This window comes from Epargyreus clarus, unplaced genomic scaffold, assembly GCF_041222505.1.
Source record: "Epargyreus clarus isolate Ecla_fem2 unplaced genomic scaffold, WU_Ecla_fem_2.2 ptg000034l, whole genome shotgun sequence".
NCBI lineage: Eukaryota > Metazoa > Arthropoda > Insecta > Lepidoptera > Hesperiidae > Epargyreus > Epargyreus clarus.
In genome coordinates this window covers 1288086-1308071 of record NW_027332239.1, presented here as the reverse complement: position 1 = coordinate 1308071, position 19986 = coordinate 1288086, and the positions used below count along the sequence as shown (strand labels likewise).

At 33.9% G+C, this 19986-nt stretch overlaps 1 protein-coding gene across 1 annotated transcript in view; it reads right to left on the bottom strand.

Annotated features, from left to right (window-relative positions):
* Positions 1 to 4074: 4074 nt before the first annotated feature.
* The window catches only part of LOC140756125 (uncharacterized), a 132911-nt gene continuing 116999 nt past the window's right edge, over positions 4075 to 19986 (bottom strand). Inside the window, exon 3 of the mRNA XM_073091562.1 lies at positions 4075 to 5461. Within this exon, the coding sequence (XP_072947663.1) occupies positions 4535 to 5461 (927 nt within the window). The 3' untranslated portion in view covers positions 4075 to 4534. The remainder of the gene's footprint in view (positions 5462 to 19986) is intronic.

Here is a 19986-nt window from a genome sequence, read left to right as displayed (position 1 = left end):
TGCACTATAGAGTTCACGATTTAATTTCCCGAGTGTTACAACGAAGGTGTTGAAAACAGAACGGAAAGGGTTAATAATATCAATTAAATCTGTTAAGGTTTTATTGTGCTCGCGCCTTATTAGGATAAGCGTACAGTTACATGTAAACAAATGAGAGCAGTTCGCTCTGGCGGCATTTTTGCTCTGATTGCAAGAAATATTTCGTATGCCTCGTTTAATACCATTTTTGGCTGTTTATATTAAATCACTTATTTACTTTTGACTTTTAAAGTTATATTAAAACAATCAAAATGCCAGTTACGACCTTTTAAAAACTTTCTTAAGCTTTTCTCGCTACTTAAATGCTAATAAAAATGTTGTAAGTATTAAAGTTTGTCATAAAGGCTCTTAATTCTCGTAAAAGTGCTATAAAATCTCCACCCTAATTTACTGAGGTATGATTTCTTGTTTTATAATCCATGGAATTACGATACTCGTTTTTCTTTCGGAAAATACTTATGTTTCTAATTCTTAAGGCTATAATATGAAGTATTGTGTTTTTAATTGGAAAATTGACTGAAAATTTTAGTCACTTTTTATTTATTCTTTTATAGTCCGTGATATAGTGAAGATTCACATATGTAATATATAGACAGAGTCAGCTCAACATTAAGAATAATACTAGGAAGACTATCAGTTCCACTATTCATTCCACAAATTTATCAGTGTCATTCCGCCTAGTTGTATTTTGGTTTGAAGGGTGTGCTTTTTTTATTAATTCTAAGTAGATAAGCATTTGGGTTGGGTTTTAAGGACTCTTTTCCCATAGTTCCAACTACATCACGTTAAACTACTTAAATAATCTACTAATCCGGTCTCAAGGACCAGCATAAAATGGCCTCTATATTCGAATACTGTCTGCTTACCACTACCATCCCGTCCTAATTAAACAGGAATCAGTAATTATGTACCCAAAGCTTAAAACACAGTAGTTCACAGTAGCATCACTGAATAATACAATATGTCTATTTCAATATTTATCTAACTCTCAACGCCACAAACTAAACTGTATGACGATGTACTAGAACCTTGTGGGTAGTTGTGTTTGACTTTTGCCGCATATCGTTTCAATTATCGATTGTGTGGAAGGATTTTCATGGAAATGAAGCCTTGAGAAATGCTTAACTTAGTAGTCGGTTATGAATATTAAGCGGTGTCTGTGTTAATGCTCGCCTACGTGCTTGAATTATATTATCGTAGGAAAAGTCACCGTTTGTCGATGATTATGAAATGACTACGTTCAAATCTAAATATCAGGATGTACCAAGGAGATATCTAAGTGCGTTTGAGATTTATAGACTCCGGTATAGTTTGGCACATGTCATGAGTTGTTGTAATTGGTACATATTTTTTTATTTATATAAATCGAGTCATAAGATTTTGTTTTTACGTTTTCCGTGGTGATGTCGTAGGACCGCAAATGATTACGGTTACTCGATTCAGATCTTTTCAATAAGTGTATGTGTTTTCGTAAAGATCTTGCATATTACGAAACATACAATGAAGAATGAATGAATGTAGGTGGTAAAATAAATTGGTAGAACCCTCTGTGAGTCGAACTCCGGTGGCTCCACCGTTACACCTTTTTCTGCCTCATAAACACCAGTGTTAAGCCCTGCTGTGTTCTGGTTTGAAGGGTGCGGTAAGGAAGACATACTTTTCCGAGGCATTCCAAATTAGTCCTTAGGGGTAGCGGCGCATTTATGGCCGACTTCAGGTTCTTATCGTATCTGGGATTCATTACAGATGTCTATGGGTGATATCAGGTGGACTGCATACTCATCAGCTACCTACTCTTATATTATAAAAAAGTAATTGCCACGTGTAGGTAGATATTTTCATGGGATAACTTTTTATCTTATATTTCGTTATAACTTGTCCCTAGATGGAGCTGGAGCTCTTCACCTTCGCAGAATATTGGTAAGTGTACAAATACTTCACGGAAGATATTATTCATGCTCCAATAATGTTTCAAAATTATTTTATACTCAATTATTTTTTTTTTTATTAATTCAACCTGCTCTATTTATAGTCCTCTTAAGATATGAATCAAAATAATATGATCTCTTATTAAGACTGTAAGCCTTTGGATTGAACCTCCCCAGTAACGAGTATTGAGCGAAAATGTTTACAGAATCTGAAAATCATAACTCATATTTCATACCACTCAAAATGGTATCCTATTTTTTAGTCTTCAAAGTTTATCTTTTAATGAATCCACGTGGTATGATTCTTGTAAATGTATAAAATGATTTGAAACCCTTATTTATAGTTGAGTATTAAGCTCATAACTTTAGGCTGAGAACACACTCGCGTTGGTTTACGGCGGATTATGGAAAGCATGTTTTATTATCTTATTATTGTGTTTGCAAGAGTGGGTAGGTAGCTTTATAAGGGTTTAAAATGTATTGATTACGTGTGTTCTTAATTATTAAGCCTTAATATTTTGCATGATTGCATTTAATCATTATATATGTTCAAATAATATTATAAGATTTTCAAAGTAAAAAAGCTCCTTGTCCGGGAATCGAACCCAGTATATTTGAAAAATGTGGCACATAAAAATATGCATATTTAGTTGAAAAACGAATAGCTTGGTGAAAATGAATTTTGTTCTTTGCTAAGATTCCAATATTCGAATCATTAATTTTCATCATTATCATCATCATTGAGAGAGAAAAATAAAAGATATACATTTTCATCACTGAAATTATATTGACATAAAAATACGCATCAAAAACTGGCATGACCATATAAAAAGGAATGTAAACGTATAAAAATCTCCAACAAACGAAACAAACAACAAAATCAAACACAAATGAACTAATTTATAAATTACAAATAAAAATTATGCTAGAGGATCTTAGATAAATAGTAAAATGACTCAATTAACTGGCCTTAACTAAAAATAAATACTTATGCAATTTTTCTTCAAGCGGTCTAAGGCTTAGCACACACTACGTTTAAACGCACGATTCTGAAACCGCAAAAAATGTGACACATTGCTTCCTATACAAGTGCACGCACTAGTGACTTTTTTCAGTGACTGATATAAAAAACGTAAATTGTTACATTTCGATCGCGGCTTGTTTAAGCGCGTCATTTTTGTGTCCAATAGTAATAATAATCCACGATGATACTGAAAAAAATAAATGAGCAAAAAGCCAACCATTTTTGCGTTTTCAGCTATTTCTATTCCGATTGCGTTTAATCGTAGTGCGCGTTAAGCCTAATATACAATTTCTAAGATTATTTGTACATTTAATTTTGAGCTTCACAACGACTGGCCTGTAATCCCATTACATAAACTAAGACGTACACTGGTAAACGTTAACTGGCATAGTTATAACTGGCACGATATGAGTCTATTCTCCTTACAGGACATAGACTGGGAGAGTGATGCTTACTTTCTCTTTTTGTTTGCTCTATGACAAAATGACTCTAATTAAGAATATAATATAAGTATAAATATAAGTATGTCTATTATAGCAATATTAATAATAATGTTTTCGAGATACAAGCAAAGATTAAAAGAAATATAAATATTTGAATAAGAAGTCAATTAATATTTTTCAGGTTTTATACAAAAGCCTTTTCATATTTTTTGGAATAAGTATTACCTGAAGCACTTCATAACTTCTTAAAATGTGGAAAGATCTTTTTAAATAATAATTGAACAGCTGATTCTCACTGCCTCTAAGAATATCGCATGTAACGTAACAGAAAGTTATGGGTCACGCATAGTAATAATGTCAGTCGTTGAACGAACGAGACCGCTTGTCTACTTCATTTCGTCCGAAACTTCGGGAATTCCCAGCTCTTCAGTAATCGTACTTAAGGTAATTCTTTCGGATAAACATCAGGAAAGATAAAATTTATGATATTTCACTATCACTTTCGTATGTTTCCATTTCAACATAAATGCTAAAAGGGGATAATTACCATAGAAGTTTCGAGTAAAATTAACAGAATTAATATTGGTATTTACTGCTATATTTTTCAGACAAATTGACAAATGACAAGACAGAATCTGCAACTAAAAATGTATATGGCAATTGTATTTAGTGTTTGTTTCTTTCTGGCGTACAAATATGTATACGCCCATTGTACTTACATAATGGCAGAATGAAATGCAACAGACTCTTATGAAAGAGCGACATTTAAGATAATGACGTTCGGACAATTTGTTGAGTGATGAGAGAAAGATAAGCATCATCTCCACATTTTAAACATATGACACACATTCTTATATCACTTGCCTTTTCACTTAACAACTAGCTATTATCTACAAAGTAAAAACAACTTTAACATTATGGTAGCAAGAACAGGTAATCTAGAAGGAAGGAATGTACATATTACTTAAATACTGTATGGCAGAGTATTTTAAAAATAGAGATTTAAATTTCCTTTAACTAACTAGGAATAAGTACCAAAGTATTTACATATAAATAGAGGATATCGGGCTACGATGACTCACTTGTAGCGCTAATGTTCTTCAACCGGTCATTGGCACTTCTTCGGACCTTTTTGGAACGAGACTCAGATCGAGCGGGTTTTTCATAATATCTTTACCGTTCCCATCGCTCAGATCGATGCTTAATTCGGGTTCTGAGTCGCTAACTTCGTCGTTCTTCGGACTCCTAAATAAAACTGCAGTCGACTTTATGGATAGATCTATCGGCTGATCTTGTTCTATGGCAACTCCCGCTACTGCTGGAGAATGGAGAAGTAAATCTCCTCCGTGACGATTCTGCCAAGTAATGGCAGATGGCACTGCTCTCATAGTTTGCATGGGCATTGGCGTTGGCATATAAGAGCTACTTCTGGGAGAGTAGCTCGGAGAAGCGGTAACACCAAACGGAGAAGGTGGGAGAGTCGGCGGTTTTTTTCTTCTCGCGTCCTTATTTTGGTTCCTAATGGCTTGTAACCGGACGTCCTTTTCACTACTCGGAGAAGACGCGGGTCGGAAGATACTCAACCCGCTCGTGCTTCTAGAACTATTGTCGTCCTCCGGATCAGCGGATGACGCTCCAGAATCAGACGGCGAGACGCTTTGCCGCGTGACGTCTTCCGTGAACGGACTCTTCTCTGTATTCTTGTAATATTCTGCTAAAGCTGCCGCCGGGAGTAGGTTCGTTGGCAGGAACGACGGATTTATGGACGAATTAAATGTTGGCGGCGATTTACTAGTCTGTAGTTGCTGGATATGTTGTTGTTGCTGTTCTTGCAAGAGACAGTGTATCTTGAACCAGTTCGACCTCCTGCCGTACCTGGATCCCGATTTGGACATTCCGACAAGCAAGCACTTCCGTAGCCTGCAGGCCTTGCACGCCGTCCTGTTCTTCTTGTTGATGACACATTCCCCATTGTTTTTGCACTCCGATATCGAGGACAGGTTGTTGTACGTGCGCCCGAAGAAGGACTGAAACAAGAGAAACGCAATATTAATAAATGAAAATTAAAGAGGGGCAGTTGATTTTTAAAAAACGACGGCACCGATTTCGTTTACGCCTGCATTAATTTAACGTAAAATATCGACAGACTTCCGTCGCTCTCGCATAAGAAATAGCAATTTATAAGCCTTACAGTTAAGAGAGTTGCATGTGGGCCCATTCAATTCGGTCCGTCCCTGCTCGGAATTAAAAACTACATTTTTCAAAAAGTCATCATAAAGAGCATTGCGCGGCGTATCGAAATCTGGGTCATCGTTGAAGGTCGTATCTCACGCTTAATATTGCTGAAGTGCGCTTACGTCCTGTTGCGTCTTTGACGTAAGTAATGGGTGTGTTTCGCGGATTTTTTTTGGATAAATTTGGAAGTCACCCCGCTGTGAGCGGTCTCGACTTTCTTGCTCAATTAAACTCATACAGAAGTGTAAAATATGTGATTGTGTTACAGTTTCTCTGGGAGCGAGTGTGGTCGGTACGCTTTCTGCGGTAACTTACGATCTGTCACATAATTTCGGATCTTAACAATAATAATATTTTTGATTGCATATTGCATTTGAACGGAAATTTTTGGTATCCTCTTACTTGAATTAACAGCGAATTTGCATTTTTGTTGAATCTAAAATTTCACGCTCGAGTCATTTGTATAATATACCTACCTGCTTCACTAAACGATTTTCGAGAATGTCTGCGGATGTTTTGAAATCTTAAAATTTTTGAAAATTAATTGTTATAGCGAGTAATGTTCGTTGAACCTAATCACATAAATGTTTCACAATTTATTAGTACATTAAAGATGTTACTCGTGTAACCATTTTATTTCTCTAAGTTAAAATTACCTTTTAACATAAATATTTGAACGTAATTAACTACACTAAAGGATACATAAAGCAGGAATAATTACAAATGCCTATGTTTGGCAGTAACTTTCAACGACAACTGTACCGTTTGCTTGTAAAAAAACATAAACAACTTATTCTACTACATATCAAACAAAAACTATCATTTTGTTACTATTAATTCTTTCGCAACATACTCTCACGTACTCTCTATAAAATGTAGAACGCACTGGAAGCTGCGAGGCACAATGAGGCAGATAGACCATCTCTCAAACCAGCTCGCCTTAATTTGACAGGTATTATACTAATACAGTCGTCACCATAACCGTAACAAGGCGTTTTCAACACCCACTGATTAGATTTATGGTCTTGTCTCACTGGAGGATGTACGCGACATGCAACAATATTGCATACTTAATGCATACAATGAAATGGATGCTATAGTTGAGCTTATTTCTGAAATATTCAACCGAGTATGTTAATATTTATTTTTTTAAGAGATAAAGGTACTCCAACATAGAAAACAGCAATGTTAAACGCTGCTGTTCTGGTTTAAAGGTACTGTTTAGGGAAGTCATAAGCACTGAGATCTAAGTTGAAGTTTATTCGGGGTAGTAACATATTGATAGCGGATTTTAGGAAAAATGATTGTTTAAATTACAGACATAACATGTCCAAAAAGCTAAATAATTTAATATTCAAGTAATTTTTATCCTAATCCTTTATAGTTCTAAATAGTTTTTGTCGTTGAGTTATAAATTTTATTATAAATGACATATTTTATTCTACAAGTGACAGTATCGCATCGCCGAGTGTGAAACCAGTGGTCGGTATAAAACACTTGAACCGGTCCCCCATCTGATAAACTTCGGACTAGAAAAATGCTTTAATGGTCAATTTAAAAGTTTAATTGGTTTAGGCGAAATGCAGTTTCATTCACAGTTACATAAATATTTTGAACTACAAATCCTAGTCGTTTAATTGTTTTGAAGAAGATCAATTAAAGACTCGATGTCTTTACAAAAAAAAATATATTTGCATTTTTCATTAGTCATTGGGTTTGAAATTCAGTAGAAGACGACAAAGTACTTCTAAAAAAATTACATTAAAAAAAGTACATAATGTTTTCGGTATTATAACCCATTACTCTCCTACGAGTAAGAGTTTTCTTTCAGGATGGTCTCTTATAGGTCATAGTCCACTATGGGATGGTCCACTATGTGGATTGGTAAACTTCACACGTACAAATATTTGAAATGTTTTTAAAGAATTTGAGTTTCATTGTGATGTTTTCCTTTTACATTTAAGATTAAGATTTAGGATCTTTCAAAATACCACATAATTTTGAAAAATCAGGCATCAGCTTAAGACAAAATTTCATATGATAAGCCGTTAGTACAATGATAAATATTGATCAATTTTTGTCCACCTAAATTCAAAATATGACAATTTTTGCTTACAGAATATGGCAAGAAATTATAAAGATTAACGAATGGGTGCTCATAGTTATTTAAACAAAACCTCAAGGACGTTATAGGTTCATAAGAACAATAAAGTAGTTGTCATAACGGTCCGCGCTTTGTCCACAAGTAGCGGGCTATCGGGGTAATTTCGCGAACGCATGTATGTATATGAGTCACGAGATTAGAAATTTCAGATAAGTCCGTCTTCGTTATGGGTGCGGATCGCGATACAGATACGACCATAGACCACGTAGCGGATAGATATGACATGTTAGTATCTGACCTTTTCTTGTAATTAAATCATTTTCAATTTTGATATTAAGCATTGCGTTTTGATTGTTGAAAACAAGGAATAAAATCCTGCGGAAATCAGAAATGTAATTGACTTATATTATATAGGATAATATATTTGTTACATTTTTATATAGCAGTAAACAAATGAAATCAGAATGAAGCGATCTTCTTAAATGAATTCTTCACATACTGCCAACAAAAAAACAATACATTGTTTGTTTATTTGGTTACACTACGTTGATTGATTAAATTAAAACATTTGAACCTTGGGGATCGATTTTAAAAGTTGGGATAATTATATCATATCATTAATGTACAGATAAAAAGCTGCTTTAAGATCGACAGGTAATTTATCACATATGAATCTCAGTCCCATTTGCAAGCCGTAGCCATGTCTAAATCCTCTCAGCTCTGTGGTAGCGACCCTCTAATTGAGCGTTGCTGGCTCGTTGCGTAGCTACGTGACTTGATTCGGTTGTTATTACGAGAAGTATTACTGCGATAATTGCGCCCGGATATTTTTTTATTGTTCGCAATGGTCGGTTTCTTGATGTGCATTCGAGATGCAAGGGTTAAGAGTCTTAAGAGATTAGAGTCGGTTTGCTGCAAGCATATAAAGTATGAATTCTCGAGTTATTAGCGTCAAGTTACTTGCTTTGTCAAAAGGGACCATGAATTTCAAATTGTAGAAATCGTAACAGTGTGTCTTGATTAAGTAAACTGTATACTTTAAATGTATATCACGCCTCGAACTCTATGGTATATGAATATGCAGCTATATCATAGTCTAATGGTTAAGAAACTCGGCCTCTCAAATGAGGAGTCCGAGGTTCAAATCCCAGGCATGCAGCACTGATTTTTCAAAATTATGTGCATATTAGAAATTTATTATCACTTGCTTAAATCGGTGACGGAAACATCGTTAGGAACCTGAGAGATTTATACATATAAAAAAATCTCAAAGGTATGTCTACCAAGACGCACTTGGCCAGCGCGGTGAACTATGGCCTAATCGTTCTCATTCTGACAGGAGACCAGTGCCCAGCAGTGGGACAATAATGGGTTGATGACGACTGCCGTACTTTAGTTAGATATCTATATGTACATATATGCAAGGTCATTCAGTACCAAGTTATACTCACTGCCGCTTCATTTACTTAAAAAGTCCTACTTGAAGTTGATCATCTCCCTTGCTGCCTTCGAATACTACGTTGGAACATTTAAACTAAAACACAGCAATGATACATACTGATGCTGTAAGCCAAAATACGTTTGTCACTGATGTCACATCATACAAAATGTTCTACCAATATTATAATGTTTATATTCATGTACTTTACAAATAAACGCACATAAAGTTCAGATTAAATATCGCATGAGATCTCTTAACTGCAATTACAGACGAGGTCAACACTTAAATATTGCAAATATTGCAATATTCGCTTGTAAACAAAGTGTTTCAAACGTTACGAATATCTAGGTGTGGATATTGTATATTTTTTATATGACAGCGGAGATTAATGACTTCTGTAGTCGAAATGGCTTGAAAAATTTTAACATAATTGTGAGGTACTTTTCTAAATTGTAGAAATGACAAGGTATATTACATACTAGCTTTGCCCCGCGGTTTCATCCGCCTTAAAAAGAAACAGGGGCACAGCTAGTTCTAAAATATAAGTAGCCTAAGTTACTCCTTATTACATCAGCTACCTGCCAATAAAATTTCCGTCAAAATCGGTCCAGGTATTTCAGAGATTAGCCAGAGCAAACAGACAGACAAAAATAAAAAAAATGTTATTATGTATATATATGTACCGTATATTCATATGCATGTAGTAAAAAGCGGTTATTTCGATGTTAAAAATAGACGTTCCAATTTTATTTATATGTATAGATTAACAGTCGGGCTTTTTGTAATAACTTTCTAATAGATAAGTATCTTGTGAAAAACTTATCTATAGCACATTATTCTGATCATATTTTATACAACCCGTTACGCACCCTTACAACAGACAAAAATGGAAACGTTAATATTAATAACACGAGTTGTTTGATTTACAGATTTGGCGATAGTAGTCTGTTAAAATTTTGCCGCCTCTACCTCTATATTCAAGGCCTTACATTGGAGCTGTGCACTACAGGCTATAGTATCGCGGGTTACTGCCATCCCTATTTATTGCCGTCCCCGTGGGCAGCTGAAAAAGGTCTAAAAGATAAAATAGTCTCTTTATTTCGAAAGGAACGTATAATATAAATTTGCCACCCCTTAATTCTGTCGCCTTAGTCTTCAATCTACTCAGCTTAATGGTAAATTCACCATTGAATACCACTATCTTGTAAGTGACGTTTAAAATTCTATTATCCTCTCCGATTAACTATATATAACGCACCCCCAATTATCAAGAGTAACTTGGCTTGGCTAAAAAGAATTGTAAAATCCTCCCAAAAATGCTTGACCACAGATAACACTTTTAAAAACCTGACAGATTCTACTGCACAGTTCACTGCTTACAATAAGCGGAGACCTTAAACATACTCCTCCACATTTCATCGCTCGAGTACATCATATTATAAACGTACCCAAATATAGAATAAAGTGTGAACGGAAGAAATAAGGCAACTAATACTAAAACCGTTTTCCTACATAAACAGTGCAGTGAGAAAATAGGACATTGATATGAATTTAATATTTGAAATCGTTTCACTTTGAATTGGATTCCCATGAATGAATAATGGATAAACGTCAGTCGCCTCGTTACTATCTAGGTGTTGATGTTTCGACAGCTGTATAATGTATATTATACATTGCGTTGTATAATAAGGTGTCTAAATATGGTGTATTTTTACCGACTTACACCTATATGTCGGAAATTTTCTCTTTATGGAATAAGTATGAGATAAAGACTTCAACGCGTGCAACGGCGCTATCATATTTATAAACGTTTTTCGCGTTAATATATTTTGTTACCTATTTCTAAATTGTTTTATTTCTGAACTTCTTAATAAAATTTGATTGAAGGTGTAGTGCAAATTGTTATATTTATGTTAAATATGACCATTTTGTGACTGTTTTTAAATACAACAATCTAAACATATAATATGTACATTATGGTTTTTGGATGACGGTTTTTACACCTGTATACATTGTTTTCTATTAAAATGTAAGCGTTAAAACTAACTTTTATAGTATTTTGTACCGAAAACGAAGTATGCATATAGATTCGCAGATTGTGTAGAGCGTAACCGATATGCAAAGTTCACAATATCGGGCGCTGCAGGGATTGCCAATTGTGACTAACTTAAATTGAAGCAGTTTAGTGATGTACGAGTATGTTCCAAGCCCGGGGAGGCTTGGAACATACTCGTATATCACTAAACTGCTTCAACTTGTAAGATGAAGACTCTTGCGAAAAATCATTTCATAAACGTTTAGAGCCAATTTGTTAGTTACATTAATTAAGTTATCGTACGATGACTTTACATCGCCCAAGCTCGACGACTAACAGCTGTATCCATCTGTTAGTCGTCGAAAAGTCGTAAACATGTAAATGCGAACTAAAGGGTACAAATTAAGTGATCACTTGATTATGTGCTTGGATTTAGTCTTTGAATTGGAAGTGCAAATTGTGTAACGATTTATTGTAGAGCGAGCTTTGATAAACTACAAGTTCTTGTATCAAGATTTAAAAACATAATAAACAGTAGTAGAATAAATATAAAATAATATAAAAATAGAAGAAAGGTGAATAAGAAAGATTCACGAAATATTACTGTACTAGAGGCCCGAGATTCGTATTCGAGACGCATCTTGGTAGGACTTTTTGGTTCTTTGTCCCGGTGGTCTCGGGACTAGAATAGGGCTACGGTATCCCCTGCCTATCGTAAGAGGCGACTAAAAGGGGGCTTCTGGGGTTGTAGGCGGCAAGAGTGGGAGCTTGAACCGTACAGCAAGTAAGTTTGTGTAGCCGTATATCGTTGTAACCACCAGGTGTGTGGGAGGAGCGTAAACTGTTCCCCCAGGGAAGAGCCCGATTGGGGCATCGCGCTCGGAGGACTCCGGTTGTGTTCCATCAGAGATCCCGGAGTTCTCCGCCAAGCGCTGAGGACGGCCACCGGGGGGGTTTTAGTGCGGTAAAAATCCCACATAACCCGGCGTCACAACACACGCAAGTTTAATTAACAGTCTTGTTATCGGAACCTCGGAACAATAACAAGCTGGCTCGTGTTACTCGTAACGCTACGACGCTCGCTGAATTGTAAATAGTTTATAATGTTTGCGTCCATCGATAGATGGCGTTGTTTGTTTTTCTAATGCTTGGAGTAGGTGGCGCAACTGTTATTTATGATATAATTAATTGTGTCTACAAATATATGAGAACATATCCTGAGTTGAAATCTTTAGGTATCTAAACACTTAGTTTTTATTTATTTACAAATTTGTGTACACAGAGAAATAATTTAAAAAAGGCATTAAAAAGTGATATAGCACAGAGGACTACTTATTTCAATCTGAAATTTCTTCCAGCAATAATTTCAGCAATTTTTCTTGACAATAGTTTATTCTTGCTTTGAATATACAATACATTGCATATGTTATACTTTGCTTCTGATACAAAATCCGATAAATCTTAACGAATAAATCTTAATAATTGAATTATAAATACATAATATTCAACTTGCTTTGTTTTCTTTTGCAACATGGGAGTCCGAAACATCGGACTGTCTGGCGTGGTAGATTATGGTCGAAATTTTTCTTATACTGAGAGAAAATAAAACCCAACAGAGAGTCAACAAGAGTATATTTTGACACTTTTATAAGTACGCACTAATCCAATTTTATCGATACATACGTGAACGTATTCAAATCGCGCTATTTTAAGACATCGTTAAGTCGTCTCTACGACTCAATATCCATTAACAATCAGTGGGCAGTCGTGAGGCAGTTTGCAATTCTAAGTCGGACCTATCTGTCACACGTCTATATAAGATCATCGTTAAATTAGTCAATAGCTAATACGATTAGCTACGTGTTGAGTACAAATTGGCTATTTATGTATGACCGATAAACATACTATTAGATGTGGCATGATGGCTAGGGATGCGCATTTATAATATCGATGTAAATATCGATGATGATTAATAATAACGATACTTTAAGGCGATATTTATAAATCGATAATTCATAAAGCATTTACGAGTACGAGGAACTTTTTTCGCCAACCAAATTTAAACATTAATATTGTCGATCCTTCTTTTTTGCTGACTTAGTCCTGTTACTACATAAACATTAAAATTTTCGATATTGAAATTTATTCTTTATTGATGCGATAATATCGTATCAGCAATAATCTGTATATCGACATAAATATCGACATTTAAGGATCGATATTATCGTCCCATCCCTAATGATGGCACGCTGTTTGATGCTTATGATCATAAAATTAAGGTCGATAGTTGATTGATTGACGCGTCTTTGAATGCAAATTACATGATCTCGTAAGCGATTTCTGGTTTTAATGGTGGGGTATTTGGTCTCAATGTGCATTAATGTACGGTTGGAAATTGATTGGTGCTTACTACATACAGTTTGTGATATAATGCATACGGCTAACATGGAGTTATTTTGACAAAAAAAGTGTAAACCATTTTGCTTCGTCATAAATATGTATTTAATTAGTCTTTAAATCTACTATGTCTAAACGAGACTAGCTCAAGTATCGCAGAATGAGAAGGATTCTTATTGGTGATGCATACTTTTGAGATTCTTTAAAGAACTCTTAGCTATACAGGGTTTCTCACGATATATTTGAATATATTTGAATATATAGTATAGGAATAGTGGACGAGCATGCAGTCCACCTGATGGTAGGTGCCTACTGCCGCCCATGGACACCTGTAATCAACCCCACATAGGATTACATACTCCTACCTGAGATCCGCCACAGATACGCCGCTACCTAGACGCTAGAGGACTAAGCTAGAACGCCTCGGAAAAGTATGTCTCCCCTACCATACCCTTCAAACCAGAACATAGCAGCACTATGTTCTTTTCACCGTTAAAGCAAGGGATAATTATTTTTTAATACGCACGTCACTTCGAATATAACATCCAAGGGCCTGGATTCGAATCTCGGACCCTTTCATCGAGAGGCCGAGTTTCAACCACCTGACTATCACTGCCTTATGATTACACACAAACATTATAATTGTTAGACCACATAGTTCGACCATGTCTAAGGAAACATACAAGCGATAAAAAGATGTGTATTAGTGTATCAGACGCTCTGACGACCGTCACTGACTGTCATTAGCAGCAACTAACAGAATATATATTCTTTAAGTAACACAGCTAAAAAAGTCGATTCGAGCAAAAATATGTAATTAACAAAAAAAAATGTAGACGATCCGAGCGAAAATACTACGCGTAAAATTACAATATCCACAACGCGTGTGTTATGACAAATGTGTAAAGAATTCGATTGTGCGTGGCGCGTGGGCGGGGCCCCGATTCTCACGGTCGTTGTATAATAAAACGCTTTTTCTTTTATAACAATATTTTTGTGTGCTTTCGCCTAATGGCGCATTTTATTGGCTTTGGTGTGGCAAGAGGTTACCGTTTTTGTGATGTGTCAATTTTTTTTTATTTGTGTTATTTTCCGCGTAGTCTTTTGTTTCTTTTTTTGCGAGTTGTAGTATTTTGTATAAAGAATACTGCTAAAAGCTTTTATTTTGTCACATGTCATGTTTATATCTTTATCTTTTATATTTTTATCTATTGTCGAAAATTTTGTTAACAGTATAGTTTATGATATACTATTGGTTTGTAGTGATATCTCTATGGACGACACAGACCATTTACGGCTATTATTAAACGTTTAAACAATGGATAGATTGATTAATGATTATTAATAACTGGAGTTAATATCAAGTATAGACAGAAATACACTAGGAAGATATATATTATGTAGTAAGGCGTGATTTTCTTAATATTATATACAGGGTTACTGATAATCCGATACATTCCCTTGGAGGGGTTAAAGTAGAGCTCATTTGCAATAGGTTTTGTCATTAAGTACCCTAGCCGATAGTGATTTGTTTTTGAGATATTCAAGTTTTTGTGTTTTTATTTCTAAGAACCGATTTCAGGCAAAAAATAAAATGCTCCTAAGTGAATGTCCTATTTTGATCCTATTTTTGTGCATAATCTTATACCTAACATCGCACCACTTCCTTAAAATGACAATACGCTGTAGTAGTACCCTTAAACTTTACGTTATGGAGGTCAATTTGCTAGAGTTCAATAAAAAAACCCTTTTTATTTCCACTTCAGAGTGAATTTGCATATAAAGGATATATGGAATGTGTCGTACAAATTATTAAAATAATAGCCCTATTTCACTAGCTATCCAAAATGGCATAAAACTTTTATCTACATTGACAATCACAACAATAACACAGTTTAAAGTGTTAACTAAGGTAATGTGCTTTACCTGTGGCGAACAGTAAGATTCTAGTGCAGTATGCGAATCCGAAAATTACTGATGTTCTGAGTAGTTGTTTCTAGCTAATAACTTTTTTATTTAAAAAAATACCGTAATATTTCGTAGCACTTTGGATAGCTAGTGAAATAGGGCTATTATTTTAATCATTTGTACAATACATTCCATACATCTTTTTTATCCAAATTCACTCTGAAGTGGAAATAATAAGGGTATTTTTATTGAACTCTAGCAAATTGACCTCCATAACGTAAAGTTTAAGGGTACTACTACAGCGTATTGTCATTTTAAGGAAGTGTTGCGATGTTAGGTATAAGATTATGCACAAAAATAGGATCAAAATAGGACATTAACTTAGGAGCATTTTATTTTTTGCCTGAAATCGGTACTTAGAAATAAAAACACAAAAACTTGAATATCTCAAAAACAAATCACTATTGGCTAGGGTACTTAATGACAAAACCTATTGCAAATGAGCTCTACTTTTACCCCTCCAAGGGAATGTATCGAATTATCAGTAACCCTGTATAATGATATGTTATCCGTTATTTTATAGACCATTTAGACATGACTAGTCATCATTTAAGGACCACTTAACACCTTAATTGTAGACAATTTAAATAATATTGAAATACTAACGTATTCCGATCACGCCCATTAGAATCTAAATTAATCATTAGTTGCAATTTTAAAATCCATTTAATACACATAGAAATGTTATTGTCTGTCGTTTCTTTCTAAAATTCTTAAATTTCTTTCGAGTTTTATTTCTCATCTGTCAATAGTTGAATAATTAAAAAAGCAAAAATTTACAATACGTATTCAATACAATCAATCATTATTTAATAGGAAAATATGTTTTCATTGTACTGCAAATATTATTTAATTATTATTATATACTCATAATATCTATCTATATCAGTAAGCCCATTTTATTGTATCCAAAATAGCCTACATAGATATCACTTGTGCCATTTAACCGGCTAACGATAAGATAAATCTGTAATAGTATTTTTTTTTTGGTAAATAAATCTCAAATGGTACGGACTACAAAAATAATTCATTTAAAACAAGATGATTCACCGCATCCTTAACACCTGCGCCTAATAGCACTATATCTTCGAACAAGAAGGTTAAACGCTTCTAACAATAGTTCACGATCAATAATGACCAATGGCAAGTGCCACGGTCACTCACTTCTCACGAGTAACATTTGTAAAGTAATGGCAGGTTAGGCTGTTTTCATACTATATTTCATCGATAAAAAAACATTTTGATAAAAAAAATAATGGAGTAAAAATATTATAACTTATATTATAACCGTGGGTGATTGTAGTATTTGTAACGCGACATATCGGCAATGACGGGCCGGTTCGTTTAGAAATATAATAATAATGAAATTTATCAAATCGAAAATCTAAGTCTTAGTTATCCAGATTAGCACCGCGCTTTGAGATTTATTGCGAAAATTTGGCCACTCAAGAGCAGATCCGCAAATGTAAAGGCAATGTTACGTAACAGAAACATAGGTCGAGATCTGACCCGCAAATAATAATGCAATAAAAGAAAATAAATTGCACTTCCAAGTCAAGTGTGTCGAGTGATACTTGGCGTGCTCTATGTAGAGCTCGAGTTGTTTGTCATTTCAAGCGTGGACACGAATTTTGTAGAGTTACTAGATTGTAACAAGTGCGGATACTACAATCTATTTACTCTACAATTTTGGAAATGCAATGTTAATATTTATTTTTTTTAGTTATTTTTTGGTGCTATAAATAATGTGTTTCAATTATCTCGATAAGAGAATTCATCATATATATTATCTTTTACATTTAGTTTTCAAGGTCAAAGCATTTAAAAAATATAATTAAATAATATATTCATTGTTTACAAATAAGTTTATAATTCTTATGCGTTATCGAACAACTCTACAAATTACATTTATTATTTGGTATTAAACTAATTAATCAGGATATTATTTATGGTAATTGTTATGGTTATATTACCTGTACCCTTACCATAAGTTTTTACGTTTCGACAAATATGACTGTTTTGGTATTTGTTTACGTATTTGCCCATACAATTTCCAATCAGCGCCCCTAGCGGATTGTGTCAGACCTTGGAAATAGTATGGGCCAATACGTAAACAAATACCAAAACTATCATATTTGTCAAAACGTAAAAACTCCTGGTAAGGGTACTGACCCGGCAAACGTTGTGTTGCCATATAAATAAAAAAATGACTAAACAACCCTTATCACTTAGGGGTATGAAAAATAGATAGTAGCCGATTCTCAGACCTACTGAATATTCATATAAAATTTGGTGAAAATCGGTAAAGCCGTTTCGGAGGAGTACGGTAACTAACATTGTGACACGAGAATTTTATATATAAGATAAGCGTAAACAAGCGTAGTAAGAATAAAAGTAAACAATGAATAGAGATAACAGTAATAATAAATAACTTATTGTCGTAATTTAATTAAATAATTAATTAAACCAACAAAATAAGCAGGTGACATAGAGACGAATAATTTATACCGCTATAAAAATGAAATGAATTAATTTAAATACAAATTATATAAAAGGTATTTTTATTTTAATATTAACATTAGGACAATACTTAATTATTAATGAAACGCTTTGTTTTGTATTTTAATGATGTTTTTATGGTGATTTCTGGATCAGATCGTAATAATAATGTAAATTTTGTCGTTTAATAGAATTGTGTTTCGTAATCATTATACGTAATTAAGAATTAATTCTGAACGACTCAAACAGTAGTTAAATAATAGGAGTGTTTCTCATTATTATTAATTTAATAACCAATTATTTTATAAACATTTTTTTAACAATCTGCTTACGTAAGCTTATACGAGTCGCTTTATGCTTACATACTCGGTCCATAAATGGGATGACTGTTTGTCACTAAGAAAACAACTGGAAATGCATTACTTATTTACGTAATTAAAATATTAAATATTTTTTAAAACGAATAAATCGTATTTGATATAGTCAATTTCACCTTGAAAATTAAGGGAGTAAGTAGTTAAAACAAAAGGTAGTAAATGTGAATAAATGTGAGACAAAGTAGCTCATGAATATAAAAATGAGACCATGTAAGAATTTTTATAATAATAATAATAACATTTCCCCATCTCTATTAAATTTCAAGTCTGTTATAAATGATTGTTACAATATAATTATGTGAACTGTCATTTAGCAAAATTGGACCTTGTTCCTAAAGTAAAATATCATGTATGACATCGTTAAAAATTGGTCTAATTTAAATTAGCATTTATAATTCTATGCCATAAGTCATTTTGCATTTTTAACACAAGGATTACTTAAAATTTAATGTTGATTTATGTTACAACATGACATAGAAAAATATACAATTATACGGAATTGTGAACTAAAAAATAGTCATAGTATCATCGTAGTATGAGTATTATGCAATTCGACTATATTATTTTTGTGATGTAGCGAGAAACGAGACTGAGCGATAGAATTTTAGTTTTAAAACGATTTTTTTGTGTATAGCTAAATTATTAGACGAAAATCTGCATTGATAAAAATTACATGTTTTATATTCCTAACAGGTGTTATTAAGAATAATTTCGTTACGCCCCATAACGCTACTTGGACTACACTTTCTTCAGAACTCAACAATAATTACTTCATACTAGAACATAGGTGTTGAAGCGGTACTTCTCTCGTCGATCCACATATATCCTAACACGTTCTTTTGTTATAAGCAGAATACTTGAAGCTAAAAAAAACCGCATTGTTGTAATACAATATAGGAGCAGCAGGCGAGTATGTAGTTCACCTATCACATAAGAGTAGAAAAATACACAATCATACGGAATTGGGCTACTGCCGCCTATGAACATTTGTAATTAACCCCAGATTGGATAAGATATTCCTAACGACACGCCGATAGCTCTGAAGACTAAGCAACAATGCTTCGGAAAAGTATGTCTCTCTTACCACACCTTATTGCATGGTTATATTTCACTCGTTACTCGTTGGTAATAGAACAATAGATGCAGCTGCACCATCTCTTGACCCGGCGCCTACGCATCGACCTCTTGATCTATGCAAATCACGTTTACATGTTATTTTTTATACTTTTACAATGTTGATCTCGGAGTACTAGTTTTTTAAGAGGTTATTTACGCTTGGGTCAGATACGAGTATACACGATAATATGTGTTATTTACGGGAACTGTATCAGTAACATTCGTTTCAGAGGGTTTAGAAATTTTGATGATTTAATTCCCTTTACATTAAGTTTTAATGAATTTCTATTTTAGTTTAAGTAACGGACTCAAATTTAAATCATAAAAGAATATTACTATTTTACACATTGGGCCGGATTTAAGGTGAGTATTAAAATTGT